This window comes from Wyeomyia smithii, chromosome 1 (genome assembly GCF_029784165.1).
Source record: "Wyeomyia smithii strain HCP4-BCI-WySm-NY-G18 chromosome 1, ASM2978416v1, whole genome shotgun sequence".
Taxonomy (NCBI): domain Eukaryota; kingdom Metazoa; phylum Arthropoda; class Insecta; order Diptera; family Culicidae; genus Wyeomyia; species Wyeomyia smithii.
Window position 1 is genome coordinate 114,979,461 of NC_073694.1, and position 19,168 is coordinate 114,998,628.

The 19,168-nt window shown below is 41.5% G+C and overlaps 1 protein-coding gene across 2 annotated transcripts in view; it reads left to right on the forward strand.

Moving 5' to 3' along the window:
- Nucleotides 1-16,792: 16,792 nt before the first annotated feature.
- LOC129726707 (ribosome biogenesis protein NOP53) overlaps nt 16,793-19,168 on the forward strand; it is a 243,102-nt gene continuing 240,726 nt past the window's right edge. The window contains exons 1-2 of one of the 2 annotated variants that reach the window (XM_055683831.1): nt 16,793-16,972; nt 17,027-17,395. In XM_055683831.1, the coding sequence (XP_055539806.1) occupies nt 16,869-16,972; nt 17,027-17,395 (473 nt within the window). In that variant the 5' untranslated portion in view covers nt 16,793-16,868. The remainder of the gene's footprint in view (nt 16,973-17,026; nt 17,396-19,168) is intronic. The other variant, XM_055683748.1, reaches the window with a different exon arrangement.

Consider the following 19,168-nt stretch of genomic DNA (forward strand, 5'->3'; position numbering starts at 1 on the left):
CATCCCTGCCAAGGATGTAGAAATCGACGGTGTGGTTACCGAGGGGAATCTCACTGTCGATGACATTTTGCGTCATGGAGTTGGCTGTTTCAAAAACCCCTTGATGCAAAGTGTAAAGATACTGGATTGCAAACAATTGCATTTATTTATTTATTTATTTATTTATTGATTTAAATTTCATCTGACATCGTGGTCTTAATGAATGGTTTTAAAACTAGTCTAAAGTTAAAAATACAGTTCGCAAGCGTTGTCTAAAACTGACACAAGAAACATTAAAGTCAAAAACGTGATAGCCTTCTTGAAAACGTCTCCGTATTGTGTTGACTGGATCGTTATCACCGTATACGGTGTTCCTCGGTTCTGGCAAAATAAGTTGCCGTGGACGCAGTACACGTGCGGGAGCATAAATTCTCATGCGCTCCAGCAAGCAGGCACTATCGATTTCTCCGCGCAGTATTTTAGCGCCAAACACAGCTTGGTTTATACTTCGACGGGACTCCAGTGGCTCTATACCCAATAGGGCACATCGATGTTCGTAAGGGGGCAGGTCGTTGGGATTGCGCCATGGAAGTCTTCTTAGCGCACGACGGACAAATTTATGCTGAACAGATTCGATTCTGGATTTCCACACAGCTTCATAAGGTGACCAAACGACCGATGCGAACTCGAGTATCGAACGAACTAGGGAACAATAGAGGGCACGTAAGCAGATGGGGTCAATGAAGTCGCTTGCCATTTTCAGAACAAAACCTAGTTGACGATTGGCTTTTTGGATTATCGCGGAATAATGCAGCTTGAATGTGAGTTGGTAGTCAAGCAATACTCCAAGATCCCTGACTTCGTCAACCCGTTCGAGTATCTGATCACCGATGACATAGTTGTATAGGATAGGTCCTTTAAGTCGTCGATATGAAATCACGTAACACTTTGCCACACTCACTACCAGGAAGATTGACTTGCACCAATGAACGAATTTGTCCAGTAGCTTCTGGAGTTCTCTGCAATCAGCTTCATTTCGTATGATCAGGTAGATTTTCAAATCGTCAGCGTAGATTAGTACTCCACCATTCGCAAGAAGTATCGTCACGTCGTTAAAAAATATCACAAACAGCAGTGGACCCAGATTGCTTCCTTGAGGCACGCCAGAGGAGGGGGTCAAGCTTTCAGATACTGTTGATCCAATTTTTACGAAGAGCTGTCTGTTGCTCAGGTATGAGCGAAGCCAGCTGCAAATATTGTCGGACATTCCAAGACGATGCAGCTTAGCAAGGAGGATACCGTGATTAACGGTGTCAAATGCGGCTTTGATGTCGGTGTATACTGCATCAACCTGAGCTCCACCATCCATTGCACCGATACAAAATGATGTGAACTCGCACAGATTAGTGTCCACGGAGCGTTTAGGGTAGAATCCATGTTGAGCAATGCTGATATAACTCCTACAAGAGCTGAATAGCATATCTTTCATGATGATCTCGAAGCATTTTGATCCAGCTGATAAAGAGGTTATGCCACGATAATTAGCGATGTCGGACTTTTCGCCTTTCTTGTGCACCGGCAGCATATGGGAAATCTTCCGTTCCGATGGGAATACTTGATGTTGAAGTGATCTATTGAAAATCGCCTGGAGGGGAGCAGTCAGAGAAGCGCTGTACTTTTTGAAGATGCAAGAGGGAATACCATCGGGGCCTGGCTTATAGGACTGCTTCAGTTTCTGTAATGCAGCTCCAACCATCGTAGCGTTAATATTAAATACGTCGAAATCTATCACGTCTCTTGGTACTAGACTGACAGCGATGTCTATTTCCTCCGCAGTGGGCACCCGGTTTTCAAACAAGCTAGCAAAATGTTGAGAAAAAAGAGCACATTTGGTTTCCGTAAAAGCGGCATTTACATTCCCTAGATGCATCAGAATAGGAAGACCATTCTCTTTACGCTTCGAGTTTACAAAGCTCCAAAAACGTTTAGGGTTTCGCCGGAGATCCTCCTCTCTTCGCCTCACGTACCTTTTGTATAGGAAACGGTTATAACCACGGTAGGTTCGACTCGCCTCGTCAAATTGTCGCTTCGCATACAAGCTTCTATGCTGGCAATACTGTTTCAGCAAGTTGGAGCGCCGTCGACGCAGGATGCGAAGGTGCTTGTTGGACCATACAGGGTTTTTCGGCGGCCTTTTTAGCGGTACAGCTTGAACGATGCAATTCTGAATAGTGCGATTGAAACAGTTAACAGCACAGTCAACGTCAGAATTTTGAATCACCTCAGACCAATCAACCTCGGACAGCAATTCGTTTAGAGTGTCGTAGTCGCCACGACGAAAGTCACGTTCAGTTAGATCGCTATCTTGGTGGAAAGAAACAGTAGGCTCACAAAGAACAGTGAAGCAAAGAGGTGGGTGATAAGGATCAATTGGTACAACTTCCTCAACAGCTAAAGAGACGGCGCCATCCTTTATAACGGAGTCGCTGGAGAATACGAGATCTAAAACACGATCTAAGTTGTTACGTATTAAATTATGCTGCCGTAGTCTGAGGAACGCCATGTTATCGAGAAGGGATTGGCTGGCCAAGGAAAGCTGTGACTGTACAGGATCAACAAAGGCATACCCGCTACCAGAACTCTTCCAAGCTAGGCGCGGTTGGTTAAAGTCACCCAGCAAGACGAGTTTTCCTATATCGCTAAACTTTCTGCTGATTTCAGAGACAGCATCAATATGAAGCATCACAAAGTTAATGTCTCGGCTTTTATCTGGTGGCAAATACAGAACACCAATGAAAAGTGGCAGTGGCCTTATGGCGATTTTTACCCATAGATGCTCAATGTTATCGGCAGCCGTGAGCTGGACAACAGATGACGCATATAACCGCTTTACGGCTATGAGCACGCCTCCGCCCGATTGACGCTGACTGTTAGAGGCACAACGATAAACACGATAAACGCAAAAACCGTTGTTGAAGAGCTGACAAGATTGAATGCGATCGTCCAAATTAGTCTCCGTGAACACGTACACGTCGTAGTCTAACTCAGTGGATGATAGAAACAGTAGATCAATTTTTGTCCTGAGACCGTTGGTATTCTGGTAGTATATTTTTAGTTCGGATGAAGCACCGGCGGTGAGCGTTACAGTAGGACCGGAGCGACTGCGGGTCGCTGGCTGGAGTTCCTCAGCTGCGTTGGGGACGGCAACGGCTTCGACAGTGCTGGCGGCAAAATCATGTCCGGGTGTCAGACAGGAGGAAAAAAGGCTCGGTTGTTGTAGGCGAGGAGGTCTAGAAACAGTAACCGATTCAGGGTACGAAGCGCTCAAAAAGTCTGCATACTTGCCTGGGTTTACATTTCGGAGAACCCCCTCTCCCACTCCAAACACAGGACCGGGATGACTGCTGAACGCTGGCTGGCATGGCTCGACTGTGACGGGGGGATAAGGGGTTTCCAAATTGCTTGCAATAAATATGCGTCCCAGTGTCCAGTCATCGATTAATCCGTCGCTGTCATGTCCGCGTCCGTTGGGGTGCACAGGGGGTCGTTCGCTGCTGGTTGCATCACCGGCCGCCAAAAATTTTCGGACACTCTATTGTCTGAGAATTCACGATAAACGATGCCTTTCGGCCAGGTCGAGGTAGAGAGTGCTTTTGATTTCAAGTTCGTGTCCATACCAATTTTGAAAGAGATGAAAGATAGACTGCTTATATCTCTTCCTTTGGCGACTAGCCGAGTAACCTGGATGTCGTTTGTTCCTAGGCGTTTTGAAGTAGAATACTTCTCTCAGGAAGTTCGGCTACATAGGGATGTGAAATGAAAATCTAAAACCGAAAAAAGTGAAAAATATGTCCAATTTCAAATGCTAATAAATCGGTTAGTATTCGATGGATTTCCTTCGTTCTTGCAGCAATAGATTGGAAAATCTTCTAAGATTCTTCCCAAAAGAAGATAATTGTAATTTTATTATTCACACTATTGTACTATTGAGTCAAGCCTTGTCAAAACGAAAAATTCGACCTCTGATTGGTCGTTATATGCTTGCTTCCCAAGCACGGTCGACAGGATCATATACCTTGCAATTGAAAACATGCTATTTGGCCTATATAAGAGCCTGTTTCAGCCGGAGCCGCTCATAATAGTTCTAGACAGCGACAACAGCAGTCGTCCTTCCTTAGCAGCAGCACTAGCTCTGTGGTTGGTCACCACGTCTCAGGAGCAGCGCGGTTTTTCTCAGCGTGTGTCGCCAGACAGCCGTTATTCCCCCGTGTTGGGGCAGCATGAAGATTGCCATCAGGAAATCCAATTTTGGGAATCAAAATGCCTTTTTGAAGGCAAATAAACAAGTCATTGGAAGTTAATAATTTTTGTCAACGCAAGCAAGTATTCTGTGTTGCATCCTAGCAATTTAAATTTGTCGCACTCGTCTAATTTACTGAATATGAAATAGCTTCCACAGTGCATGTTGTCCGTGTATCTTAATTCCCCCAATGTTAGGGCAGCTCAAAGGTTGTAATTAGCAACCGATTTTGAACAGCAAAATGCTTTTTTGAAGGCAAATAAAAAAATAATTGAAGGTTAATAATTTTCTGGCATCAACACAAGCAGACATTCTGTGCGGGATGCAATCAAATTCTGTTGTAGTTGTCTAATTTTTACTTTATTTAGTAAACTCCCCACTGTAGGGGCAGCGCAAAGGCTGCGATCAGCATAACTGACATTGAATAATAAACTGCCCTGTTAGTACGCATTCACAAAAGCAGTTAGTTCGACTATGCAGAGCTAATATGAAGTCGATTAAATCAATCAGCATTAACAGAATTTCGTCGTCTCCCAGCTGCCAAGTTGCAACATGATGCAACACGCAACAGCGAGCAAACGAAATCGCTTGATGTTACAAACCGCAATAAGATACGGGTTAAAACCGTTGCGTGTGTGAGAGCACCGGTGTTTATTCGCTGGATACACTATCTACTGTCTACTGATCGCAATAATCTGCTTACATGCGACATGGGGACGGGAATATTTTCTTCATCCAAGCTGCACAACACGACACAAAACATGTTATTTTGTTGCTTCAATGAGAGTGCTATCGGTCCGGCTCGACAAGAAATCATTTTTGTGCATCCGAGCTACGAAACTGAGGAAAAACTTTAGAAACTGAAAAAAGAGGTGGAGCTTATCAAATGATCGCTCTGAACCAGAATGAAGTCACACATATTTTTCAAGTTATATCATTCCACCACGTACGTAAAATAATTCATTCCTATTTTCATCCCTATATAAGAGCCTGTTTTAGTCGAAGCCGCTCATAGTAGTTCTGAACAGCGACGACAGCAGTCCTCCCTCAGCAGCAGCGGGAGCGAGCAGTGGGTACCATCGATAGCGGATAGCGGCCACAACTGTGGCATGGCTGCGAATAAGCGTAGCAGTTTCAGCGGATCTCACCATCGATAGCAGCAGGGCCAGCAGATGCAGGTACAGCGGATACCAATGGCGGCCACAACTGTGGCATGGCTACGGATAGCGTTGCAGGTGCTCAGCAGTTGGGCCAGCGTATAGCAGCCACAACTGTGGCATGGCTATGCATAGCGTAGCTGTTGCAGCGGGTAAATCAGCATCGATAGTAGCAGGGTCAGCTGATGCAACGACACTCCCTTCACTAAAATGCTGTTTCAGTGTGGTAGCGGGAAGCATCAGCAGCAGGCTCGCAAGAAGTGAATACATCAGCCAGCAACTTCCTCTAAGGCCTCTGCCATAGTAGACGCGAAAAGCGGCGCGAACCGATTCGCTCGGCCGTAGGTTGATGTACAGCTCTACTGATGGCTGTACATTGACCTACAGCTGAGCGAATCGGTTCGCGTCGCTTTTCGCGTCTATTATGGCAGAGGCCTAATGGGAAAGTTGTATCAGTTTGTTCAGAAGAATATTATTGTCGGTAATATTACAGAGATGCGATTGCGTAAATCCGATTTTGAATTTAACAATTGTTCTTTTGAGAACAAATAACACACATATTTGAAGAGTTAATAGCTTTTGGTACCAACAGCAGTATAGTGACAGCCTCAGCGGTAGATGCAGATGCAGCCGGTACTTCCCTGAGGCCGATGTAAAGGTTAATGGGAGCAGCACGGCGAAACAGTTCGGGTTATGCTTAGACGCGCGTCATTTTTCGTTGTTGATATTCCCCATATGAAACCACGCGCTTTCGTATGATAGCGGTGGTATTAGCGGTAGATGCATTTGCCAACACTTCCTCCAGTAAAGCCGTGTCTAGTTTTCAATGTGAAAACACCTTTCTCATTGTGTTGACCGTGCGCCTTAGTCCTCACTATCAAGGTAACACAGAGATGTAAGGTAAACACTACATCCTATGATAAATTGAACAATTGTCCTTATAAGGACAACAAATGAACTAATGAAGATTTGATTTGGAATTAGTATACTTCTCTCAGGAAGTTCGGCTACATAGGGATGTAAAATGAAAATCCAAAACTGAAAAAAGTGAGAAAAATTTCAAATGCTAATAAATCGGTTAGTTTTCGATGGATTTCCTTCGTTTTTGCAGCAATCGATTAGAAAATCTTCTAAGATTCCTACTGAATGCATGAAATTGCAATTTTATCATTCGAACTATTGTACTATTGAAAACTCTTAAGCCTTGTCAAAACACAAGATTCGACCTCTGATCGGTCGTTATACCGCGCTTTCCCAAGCACGGTCGGCAGAGTTATGGACCTAGTAAATTGGGAATGCATCATTTGGCCTATTTAAGAGCTTCATCAGATAATAAACAAACATTTCATCGGATATTTAATTGAACAACTGAAATTTGAAGAACACAAATGATTATTTGAAGAGTTAATATTTTCTCGTTTTGCGCTATAATCCAAAGTTAATTATCTTCATCTACATGCATACTCTGACTATTATTACGTGTTTGCGTTGCTTAGTGTTTGACTACGGTCATGCAGAACGCAAATAACGGCGCGATGCGATTCGGCAAGACGAAATCTGTTGAAATGTATAGCTCTACTTCGCCTTAAAAAGAGCTGTACATTTCACCACGGTAAGGCGAATCGCATCGCGCCGGCATTCGCGTTCTGCATAACCGTAGCCTTTATTCCGTTCCCGTTTAATGATGTCGTATTAAATGTGCATATCACATAATTCGGCAGCACTTCAACTTCTCATTTGCACAAAATTTAAAAATATCCAATGAACTTCATTCAATATATCAGACAAAAAGAAATTACAATACTGCCAATGAACGGTCAACGTTTATTTACTAGAAAAAATGACTGACACGCAAGCAGCCAGGTTATCTTTCTAGTAAAAGTATTCTACTTCAACCTTGCGGTCGTGGCTTTGCATACAACCTTCTTGTGATTTTTTTTAACGTAAGCACACATTTGATCAGCAGAAACATCACGTGCAACCCGCGATACGTACAGCCAAAATTTTTGTTGAACTGCTGGTACGGTTGCTATTTCCAAAGACGGCGAGGGAGTACTTCCGGTGCCATGTAGAATCGGACGGTTGCGATTAGTTTTAATATCATTGGTCACACTAAAAAGCCGCCGGCTTCTTATGAGCCGTGGTTCTATACCACTAAGTTGAGTGTTCTTCGGTGTAAGAGAGCTTGAATTTATAAGTGTGGCAAAATTGGTTCTTATTTCATTTTTCAGCTCACTCAGGATTTCAGATTTTAGACCACGCATTATGTCACAATGCGAGTTCAAAGCATGCTCTTGCCCGAGCTCTTGAGCAGCACGAACAGAGTTGCGGTAACGGATGTCTTTCATCAAGGTAGTGCAATCTCGACACAGCCAAAATATTTGGCAATTTTTCATCACCTCTCCAAACGCTTCAGCCGAAATACCAGTGCATCTTGGATGGAAAACAGCGTTGCAAAATCCTTGACAAATAACTTGCCCCTCCGTGATTTCACTGTTGCACGAATGGCAAATATGACACATTTCGAACGGTAGGTTCTCAGATACGAGAGATATTACGCCTGAGTTTATGTAATATGCTATAATCCAGCACGAAACTTAGTAGAAAGTTGACACTGCTTCCGATGGTTGCTGATAGATAGCGTTTCGAGTGAAAAAAAATCGTGCGTAGGTATAGGTAGGCAGCAGCAGTAAACAAAGCGCTGGTACGCGAAACTGAAAAGTTGCTTCTACGGCACTGAGTACTTCGCAAATAGTTAACAGTCGTTGGACTATGCACAGACACTTATCGACGAAACTTATAGCAAGCGTAAATGACTTTTATTGCCCAAAAACATAACAAAAACAGCTCGAGAAGTAGAGCCAAAATCAACAACACAATTCACTCTCACAATTGTCACACGCACTAAAAAGTATCCATCGAAGAAGGGAAGAAAAAATTCCTCCCTTCGGATTCCTTCCGAGTAACATTCGCCGGATCCGCGCTGCCGAACTACGTCCGCTTGGACAGGGTTCGTCTACCTGTACGCCTGTTCGTACCGCGGGTCATGCATTGCCAAAACTGTAAGCAGTTAGGTCACACAGCCACCTACTGCTGCAACAAGGCACGCTGTAGCAAGTGCGGAGGCAATCATGCTGAGAACGCTTGCAGTGGGGATACTGAAAAGTGTCTTTATTGCGAGGGAACTCGGCATGACCTTCCGGCATGTCCCGCGTACAAACAGCGCGAGGAAAATATTAAGCGTTCCCTTAAGGAACGATCAAAGCGCTCTTTTGCAGAAATGCTTAAGAGGGCTGAGCCACCCTCGACAGGAAACATCTTTTCCTTCTTGCCAACTGATGAGGGTACATCTGACGATCCCGTCGAAGGGTGTTCCTATGCCTTGCCAGAGGGATCTAGGAAGAGCAGAATGCTCAACTCTCCTAATCTTTCTCGCAAAGGTCGTAAGATAACCCCTAGCGGAATGACCAATAAGACAACACAAAGAGGAAGCGGTGAAGAAAAACCGAAGCAAGTACTCCCCGGTTTTAATTTCAAATCAAACCAGGAGTACCCACCGCTTCCTGGGGCACCAAAAACCTCTCGTGCACCCATTTCTCGATCAGAAGACATAAAAGAAACAGGGTTCATAAAATTCTCTGATATTGTGGACTGGATATTTAAAACATTCAACATATCAGATCCCCTTCAAAACATTCTTCTTGCCCTTCTCCCTACAGTGAAAACCTTTTTGAAGCAACTCACAGCAACTTGGACCCTCATTTCAGCTATCGTATCTTTCGATGACTCATACGTCGAAAGAGGTTAGGAATTTTGTCACTGTGTTACAGTGGAACTGCAGAAGTATCATCCCCAAATTTGATTTATTTTCACATTTGATAAACACATACAATTGTGATGCGTTCGCGCTCTGTGAAACTTTTCTCAATTCAAATGACCAACTTAATTTCCACGATTTTAACATCATTCGTCGGGATCGAGACTCACACGGTGGAGGGGTACTTTTAGGGATCAAAAAGTGCTATTCTTTTTTCAGAATCGACCTCCCCTCGATCTCGAATATTGAAGTTGTTGCCATTCAAACGAATATGAATGGAAAAGACCTTTGCCTTGTTTCGTTATATATTCCCCCATCCGCGCAGATTGAACAGAAGCAACTCCTTGATATAGCAGAATTGCTTCCCGCACCTCTTTTGATTTTGGGAGATTTTAACTCTCACTGTTCGCTATGGGGGTCGCTGTACGACGACAACCGATCTTCTTTAATTTTTAGCTTGATCGACGACTTCAATATGACACTTTTGAATACTGGGGAAGCGACACGTGTACCTAATCCTCCAGCACGTGAAAGCGTGCTTGACCTATCCCTCTGCTCGACATCACTAGCGTTAGATTGCCAGTGGAAAGTAATCAACGATCCCCACGGTAGTGATCATCTTCCAATCGTTATATCAATTGCTAATGGTTCAACTCCCCCGAACCCAATCAATGTTTCCCACGACCTTACACGTAATATTGATTGGAAGCGTTATGAGTCTATTATAGCGGAATCTATCGAGACTCACGAGGAACTTCCTCCGGAGGAAGAATACGCGTTCTTAGCTGGCTTGATAATCGACGCCGCGACTCAAGCTCAGACGAAACCGATACCCGGGGTAACGATTAGACAACGCCCTCCCAACAAATGGTGGGACAAAGAGTGCTCTCAGCTGTACGCGCGAAGGTCCGCGGCGTATAAGGACTACCGGGAGTACGGCACTGTCAACCTACTTCGAAAGTACGAGGCACTGGGCAGGCAGATGAAGAGCTTAGTAAAGGTGAAAAAACGCGGGTACTGGCGGCGGTTCGTAAACGCGTTGTCGAGGGAAACAGCGATGAACACTCTTTGGGATACCGCCAGGCGCATGCGGAACCGTGACGTTTCGAATGAGAGTGAGGAGTATTCAGACCGCTGGATACTCGATTTTGCCAAAAAGGTCTGTCCTGACTCTGTACCGGAACAGAAAACCTTTCGCGACGCGTTTATAGTAACTACGGAAGAGCCTCCATTTTCGATGTTGGAATTTTCAATGGCTCTCCTGTCGTGCAACAATAAGGCTCCAGGTTAGATAGAATAAAATTCAACCTGTTGAAGAATCTATCCGACTCTGCAAAAAGACGCTTGTTGAATTTGTTCAACAAGTTTCTTGAGCTAAATATTGTTCCGCATGAATGGAGGGAGGTAATAGTCATTGCTATTCGGAAACCCGGGAAACCTGCCTCTGATCACAATTCATATAGGCCGATTGCGATGCTCTCTTGCCTCCGGAAATTAATGGAGAAAATGATCCTCTTGCGGTTAGACAAATGGGTCGAAACAAACGGTTTACTTTCAGATACTCAATTTGGCTTTCACCGGGGCAAAGGGACTAACGATTGCCTAGCGTTGCTTTCTACTGAAATTCAACTCGCATTTGCTCGAAAAGAGCAAATTTTGACTCCGTCTCTGTAGAAGTTTTAAGCGCGAAACTTCATTCGCAGGGACTTTCACCAAATTTGAATAACGTTTTGCTCAATTTGTTGTCAGAAAAGCATATGTATTTCCCACATGGCGATTCGACAACTTCCCGAATTAGTTACATGGGCCTTCCCCAGGGCTCATGTTTAAGTCCTCTCTTATATAATTTTTACGTCAATGACATCGATGAATGTCTTGCAAATTCATGCACGCTAAGGCAACTTGCAGACGATAGCGTTGTATCCATTACTGGTAGCGAGGCTAGCGATCTGCAAGGACCATTGCAAGATACCTTAGACAATTTGTCTGAATGGGCTCTTAAGCTGGGTATCGAATTCTCTCCGGAGAAAACTGAGTTGGTCGTTCTTTCTAGGAAGCATAACCCAGCTCAGCTGCAGCTCCTACTAACGGGTAAAACGATCTCTCAGGTTTTAGTCGCTAAATATCTCGGGGTCTGGTTCGACTCTAAATGCACCTGGGCTTGTCATATTAGGTATCTGACACGAAAATGCCAACAGAGGATTAATTTTCTTCGTACGATTACCGGAACCTGGTGGGGAGCCCACCCAGGAGACCTTCTAAGGCTTTACCAAACAACGATATTGTCAGTTCTTGAGTACGGCTGTTTCTGCTTTTGCTCCGCCGCGAACACGCACATTATAAAATTAGAGAGAATACAATATCGTTGTTTACGTATTGCCTTGGGTTGCATGCAGTCGACCCATACGATGAGTCTTGAAGTGTTAGCGGGTATTCTTCCGTTGAAACATCGTTTTTGGAATCTCTCTTACCGGTTGCTAATTCGATGCACAGTTATGAACCCATTAGTAATTGAAAATTTCGAGAGGTTGGTCGACCTTCAATCTCAATCAAGATTTATGATTTTATATTTTGACTATATGGCTCAAGATATTAATCCTTCTTCATACGATTCCTCCAATGTCGCACTTTTAGATACTTCTAATAATGCTATATTCTTCGACACCACCATGAAACAAGACATTTCTGGTATCCCGGATCAATTGCGACCCCAAGAGATCCCTGAGATTTTTTCCAATAAGTTTAAACATGTTAGTTATGATAAACGGTTTTACACTGACGGATTTAATCTAGATGAGTCCACTGGCTTCGGTGTTTTCCACGAAAATTTTACCGCCTCCTACAAACTCGATGCTCCCGCTTCCGTGTACGTCGCAGAACTTGCTGCTATTCAGTACTCTCTTGGAATCATCGAAACCCTACCCAAAGACCACTACTTCATCTTTACAGATAGTCTCAGTGCCATTGAGGCTATGCGATCGATGAAGCCTGTGAAGCACACCCCGTATTTCCTGGGGAAAATACGGCGGTTTTTAGGTGCTTTAACAGATAAAAATTACCGGGTTACCTTAGCGTGGGTCCCTTCTCATTGCTCGATTCCGGGTAATGAAAAGGCTGACTCTTTAGCTAAGGTGGGTGCTATTGATGGCGATATTTATGAAAGACCAATTGCTTGTGTTGAATTTTATAGCATTTTGCGTCAGAGAACACTCAACAGTTGGCAATCATCATGGAACTCAGATGAACTGGGACGGTGGCTACATTCCATTTTTCCTAAGGTATCGACGAAAGCATGGTTCAAGGCGTTGGATGTCGGTCGGGACTTCATTCGCGTGATGTCCAGACTTATGTCCAATCACTACACGTTAAACACGCATCTCTTTCGTATAGGGCTTGAGACAGTAATCACTGCGTTTGTGGCGATGGCTACCATGACATCGAGCATGTTGTTTGGTCGTGTACCGAATACTGTGGTGTTGGGTCCGAGCTTATAGATTCCCTTCGGGCCCGAGGAAAACAACCGAACGTACCCGTTAGAGACATTCTGGGAAGCGGTGATCTCCAGTACATGACACAGCTATACTGCTTTCTGAAAAACGCTGACATTGAAATTTAAAATTTTCTTTGTCTATTTGTCAGATTAAGGATACAAATATGCTATGCTGAAGACACGGAAACGAAGAGCCCGCATCTATGCTTACACAAATATTTTGAGCCCACAACAAACAAGAATACAATTGCTCTACCAGTTGAAAAACAAAGTTCCAAAATAGTTTTAAGTCAAAATTGTATCTCCCCTCCTCTCACCTTAAATCCCCACTAGCTCGTAGTCGGCCGCGAGAATAAAAAAAGGCCACCCTCTTTTCCCTGCTAACGTAGAATTAATACGAATTGTACTTGGCTCAGTAAAACAGAAAATGTATCGTGCCGTGTCAAATAAACTAATTTTAAACCATCAAAACCCTCTTCTTAGGAAACCGCTTTGAAATGAAACTGAGTGAAAGCTACTCAGTTGCTCCTTTTGACTTTTGATCCCTTTGATGAATGAAACTGCCAGAGGATTGTTGCATACAATTATAACAAAATCACAAGTTTTTTTCAAATCTTTGTATTTTGCATATGTAAAAAAAAAAAACAAACCTTATTAAATCATTAGTGTATCTTCTGTCTTAGCAGCTTCATTAAAAACCGCAGCAATACGGTTCACTGTTACTCGGGAACTGTGACTTGAGGTTTTAAATATTACACATGCCAAAAAATCCATAACCATTCTCATATCTGGAGGAACTCTAATACACAAATAAAAAACACTTGTTTCAAACAACAATACAACACGTTTTTTCAAACAACAACTTATTTTTAACGAAACGTGTTTAAATGTTTTCAAAACCACTCAAAAAAAAGAGTAAAGCAGGAAATTATGACAATCTGAGTAACTGTTACTCAGTTCGGTAAACGAAATTTACTCAATTTTTGACGTTTTAATAGACAATGTAAAACTGAGTCAAAGTTGCTCAATTTAGAGTAAAATTGAAGGAGCGTGTGCACGCTCTTTCAATTTAACTCTAAACTGGTTAGAAAGTACTCACTTTTGTATTTTGATTCACACGCTCGGCCGTTTTTACTCTAAATTGGGTAAATTTTGACTCAATTTCGTTAAAAGTGGATCTACCCTAAACAGAGTAACCATATAGTTACTCATTTTTGAGTAGCATAGATAAATGTCAAAAACTGAGTACTACTTACTCATTTAAAAAAAAGCATGAATTAGCCAAACTGAGTAACTGTTACTCAGTTTCGTTAATTTGACTTCCCTACGCAAAAGAAAACATTAGGAAATTCGGAAATTAAAATTTGAAAACAACATAAGGAAAATCGTTAAAATGTTGTAGATTTATTTCCCATCAAGTTACCTAATTATTAATATTTTATATTATTACCATCTTTCGTATTGCTTCGCGTAAAAAAGCTACAACTCGGTATAAGTATCATGGAGACAAAGCCCAGCACTAGGGAGAGCCCAAATGTGGATAAATCAGCGCTGTGTTTATTGTCCGGTGTTAGAGAGGTGCCCACGTATTTAACTTCAAGATTGCTTCCATCCGAGCTTCCATCGTACAAGGAACGAATTCCTTCTGGTATTATGACTATAAGGACTGTTCCCACCAACAACCTAGCACCAAACATATACACATTTTTAGTTTTTCCTCTAACAGCATCACGATTAAGAGTATACTTTCAGCTATAGAGGAACCAACTAGTATTACAAAAAGAATTAGCATTACCGTCTCATCCATGATTTATGAATATGGATCTGACCACTCAAATAGCTTGATCAATATGTTACAAAATCAATGTAACAAAAACAGAAGTTATTCGAACAAGCGAACGTGTCCGATGTTTTGACGTAGAACTACGTTTTACTTTAGCATACCACACAGGGATGCAAACTGAAAAACTGGGACGAAATTTGTCCCTTTTCAAATGCTTATAGGTCGGTTGGTTTTCAACCGATTTTCTTCATTCTTGCAGCAATCGATTGGAAAATTATACACGCATCTGCCCAAATGCAGAAAAATGTTGTTTGAATCTATGAACTATTGCACTATTGAGAATTGTTAAGCCCTGTTGTAATAAAAATAACGTCCTCTGATTGGTCGCTTGCTTGCTGTGTGTGTATGATCTGGTATGATGTGTGTATGGTATAATGATATGGTATGATGAGTGTGTGTCTATGATATGGTATGATTTGTGTGCGTGCTGTGTATGGTTTTTAACTCGGCACGATCTGCTAACTGCTGAATTCGGTTCACGAAATTCACAACCCTTCATTAGTAGACATTATAACTCATTACCCAAGTAAAAATATTGGTTTTATCAAAGTTTTATAGCGCTCAATACAGCCAAAAAAGCGCTATAAAACTTTGATAAAAACAGTTGTGTTACTAGGGTAATGAAACACTCAATGCATTTGTTAATAGTCTACGTAGTTCTACGTCATTTATGCGGTCGTGTCTTGGATACAACCTCCTACTTTTTATGCACTCTTTCTTCGCGTTTTGTTCCCTCACAACTGCAGCACACACTTATTCGACTTGTGGCTCATATATCAAAGAGCGGATTATTATTTTATTGTAAACTATTCGTTGCAGTACTTTCAAAACTAAATCCATGTACGAATAAGCGAAACAAACAGGGAACTGTTAAATGCTTAGCTTTTGTTTACAGCAAACTGATATAAAATGAACGGTTACCCAAAAGTGAGCAAAACAAAAAAATACGAAAACTGGGTGAAAGTTACGCAGTTTCGTTAATCAATATTACTCATTTTTTGACATTTTGAATCAAAATACGAAAGTGAGTACTTTCTAACCAATTTAGAGTAAAATTGAGCGAGCGTGTAGGACAGGACGTGACAAGAGAAACCAAAAATCACCCAAAGTTCTGTCAAAGCGAAAGACCTCTCTAATTGGTCGATTTTACTTAGCGCACTGTAAAATTTTATTATTAGTCGGTACGGTTGGCCGTGCTGCGAAAACTATCGGTATTTTTTGTTCATACTGTTTTTGCTTACTAAGTGAATGAACAGCTTTTGTTCAACAATTTTTTGAAACTTTTTCATACACCATACTGAGTTATGTCTATAAAAATCAACATTCGAAATGTTATTCATGTTTTTGAAACTACGTATGATAAACAATAGCAGAATCATTTCATGAAAAGCAAGAGGAACCCAAAATTAGTTGAAATTATGGCTGGTTCAAATAAATTTAACATATATCTTTAAATAAATTGAACTAGCCTTATCAAATGAATTAATTGAAATTAAAATTCAAAACTTGGAAAATCCTTGATATTTATATTTTGCTAATTAACCATTTTTGGAAACACTGGCAAGCGCCGTGCCGAAAAATCACAATGTTTCATGAGGGCAATTTTGAACGAAAGGAAGAATAACTAGAAGCCACTTGTCACGTCCTGTCCTAGGGAGAGATAAGCGATGAAAAAAACCGCTGATTTGGCAACTAGGTTTCACATATCAGAGGTGCCAGATCTCTTCTCAAAGCGCAATGTTGACTAACTCTTTAATTCGGCTCGTATAGCTGATGGTGACGGTGGAAGTCCTGGGGAATAATAAAGTGCATCACAAAAACCGTGAAGGTGTTAAATTTTATGTTTATGTTTAATTTTACATACTTTCATCATTATTCTGTAGACCATACAAAGGGTTTGTGAACCACCAGTTAAAAATCACTGTGATGAAGCAACTTTGGAGCATTCTCAATTCATGTTTTAGCAATAGAACATGAAAAACGTGTAAAAATAAATATATTCTTTATAGAACCTTATTGCAATACCTTTCAATGTGTTACCTTTCTTGTTCGTTTGGCTCGAATTTTGACATGTTCGTTTGGCTCAAAACACTCTCTTCGCATATCTCTCCCTCTGAGTATTGCTAGTTTGTACCTTCCGGTTGGATAGATTTTGTTTTCCGTGTAACCTTCTGAAACTGTCAATTGACGTCATTTGCTTCACTTGCGAGTCACGTGGAGTGACATCCTTGTTTTTTAACCATAAACGTCAAAGAAGTAAGGTTCAATATTTTGAACACAAAATGCGGCGTGTTTCGAAAAGAAGTAAAAGTTCGTGGCGAAAACATATTGATATGTTGAGTGATCAAACATTTACTGACGAACAAAAAGAGTCTAACCGCACTGGGTAAGAAAAATATCTATTAAATTATGTGTGATATACATGCAAAAAGCTTTTCAGAAATGTGACAAAAACGGAATCAGAGTTACATATTAACGATAATATAATTTGTAGTAAAGTGAATTTGAAGACCATACGAAAAAAAGGTTTCAAAACCACGCCTATATTTTGTTCGTCTTTAAATACTACTTACCAGATGGCTGATCCGGTTTCCAAACGTAACATCGAAAAACGTGCAAAAAAAAAATCGAAATCTGAAGCGATGGGAAATATATTTGTTGAAACGGATAGGACTGATATTTGGAACGATCAGATGCCACTTGGAAATAAACTCGAATGGCTAAACGACAATGTTGTTCGTCATAATAGAAAGAATACCGGAATATCAGTGGTGAAGTTACCTTCAGCAAAGAAGAAGTCTTTTGTGCCGTAAGTATTTTTCGCGATTTTTTTTTTCAAAACTCGTTTAAAATAATCGATTTTGACTGGTCCGCCTCTGCTCCCGATGCTTACTAAGTATCAAATAACCTAACGCATGCATTAAACCCCGTGCCTTCAAACAACGGTTGAAATAATCGCTAAACAAACCGGGAGATTTTTTCATAGGGGGTTTACTTTCCTCTGCTGATCTACCGTTCACCTCATCACCCAGGCCCAAAATGGAGCCCTCTACGTTCTCTGTCTGTTGTTACTGGGAGGTTCAATTCTCTCGCTGCACTTTCAGGTGTTGCTAATGTCGTTTTCGTTTTCGCGGTGTAACTACACTCGGTCTACACTTTTGACACCGTAAATGTTTTATTTCTCTTTCCGGACTACACTTTTCCTGTCTCTGACTATTCTTTTTCTGTCCCGGACTTCACCCAAAAAAAAGCAGAATGTACTGTAGTAAGTTACCAACACATTCACACGTATGCGTCAAAACTGGTTTGTTTTGGTTCTCGTTCCATGTGGTAAAGTGTCAGGTAAAATTTTTTTCAGCATATTTGCGAGATGGACATATGAAATGGAAACGAGACAAAATGATGATGGCGATAATGACCAAAACAAAACAAATTGACAGCTATCCCATTATTACGCATATCAATGCAACTACACTGAAAATGTTTTATTTGAAGCTGCAAAGTGTAGTCCGGAAAAGTGTAGCTACACCGCGAAAACGAATTCGACATAAGAGAGTGAGACGCAGCTGTGTCTTATTCATTCCCATGTGAATATGAGAAGTATGTCCCCTTACTCTAACTATTCTGCCGGACGCTACGAACAGTTCACAAAGGAAAGAAATATTTCGTGAGTGGTTGATGCTTGCGCCGCATGCGATTGCACACTGCTATACACGTTCTCGCTTGTGTGTATCGGATTCTTGAACGCTAGCACTCGCGAGTTCTCGCATGAAACTGGATGATACAGTAAACATGATAGTACATATCCCAGGTACAAACAACACGAGCTTCATGCTTCGATTTAAGACTGCTTCTATTTCCATTCGCGGGCCGTTTTAACGGTTTCTCTGGCAGTGTAAAGCAGACATCAGACGAGACAAATATTTGCAATATTTGGTTCCTAATTCATTTGCGTAAATTTTTTCTTCGGGCAAATGGATTTGTTACGCTATTACACTATAACAAATATTTGGTTAAAACTCTATTTGCTTTAACGATATCGAAGGCTCTTCGCGCATTTCTATAGCAAATGCGAATTATTTTCAAAAAATAAACTGCGTATAAAATATTGCAAATCTAGTTTCCATTGTCGAGCAATATAAAATATAATTTCTATGTTTTGGTTCATAAAGGCAACCTTTGCAATATCATACATTTTGTTTCGGGTGAGAACTAAGAGCAATTTTGTTAAAATTTCAGTTATTAACTCCAGTAGAGGTGAGAATGAATAACCGACGTATCGCTCATCGCAAAAAAAGAATGTTTTTAGTTTCCCTTCTGGTCATGCTTGCCAACCATGGAAAAGAAGAGCCTTTGAAGGTATAACATGTGGGTGCGTGTCACGAAAGTGCCACACTACGATTAAGTGATGGATGAAGTACCACTATTAAATCAGAACTTCTTGCGCATGAACAGTTAATTTTCATACCTTTTTCGAGTGGGTATCTCCATGGATAAAAAAGTAGTATCTGTCTAGGGATTTTGGATAATGAACTTGAAGCTTTCTCCGTCATTCGACGATTTTCTTTGAAGTATATAATTG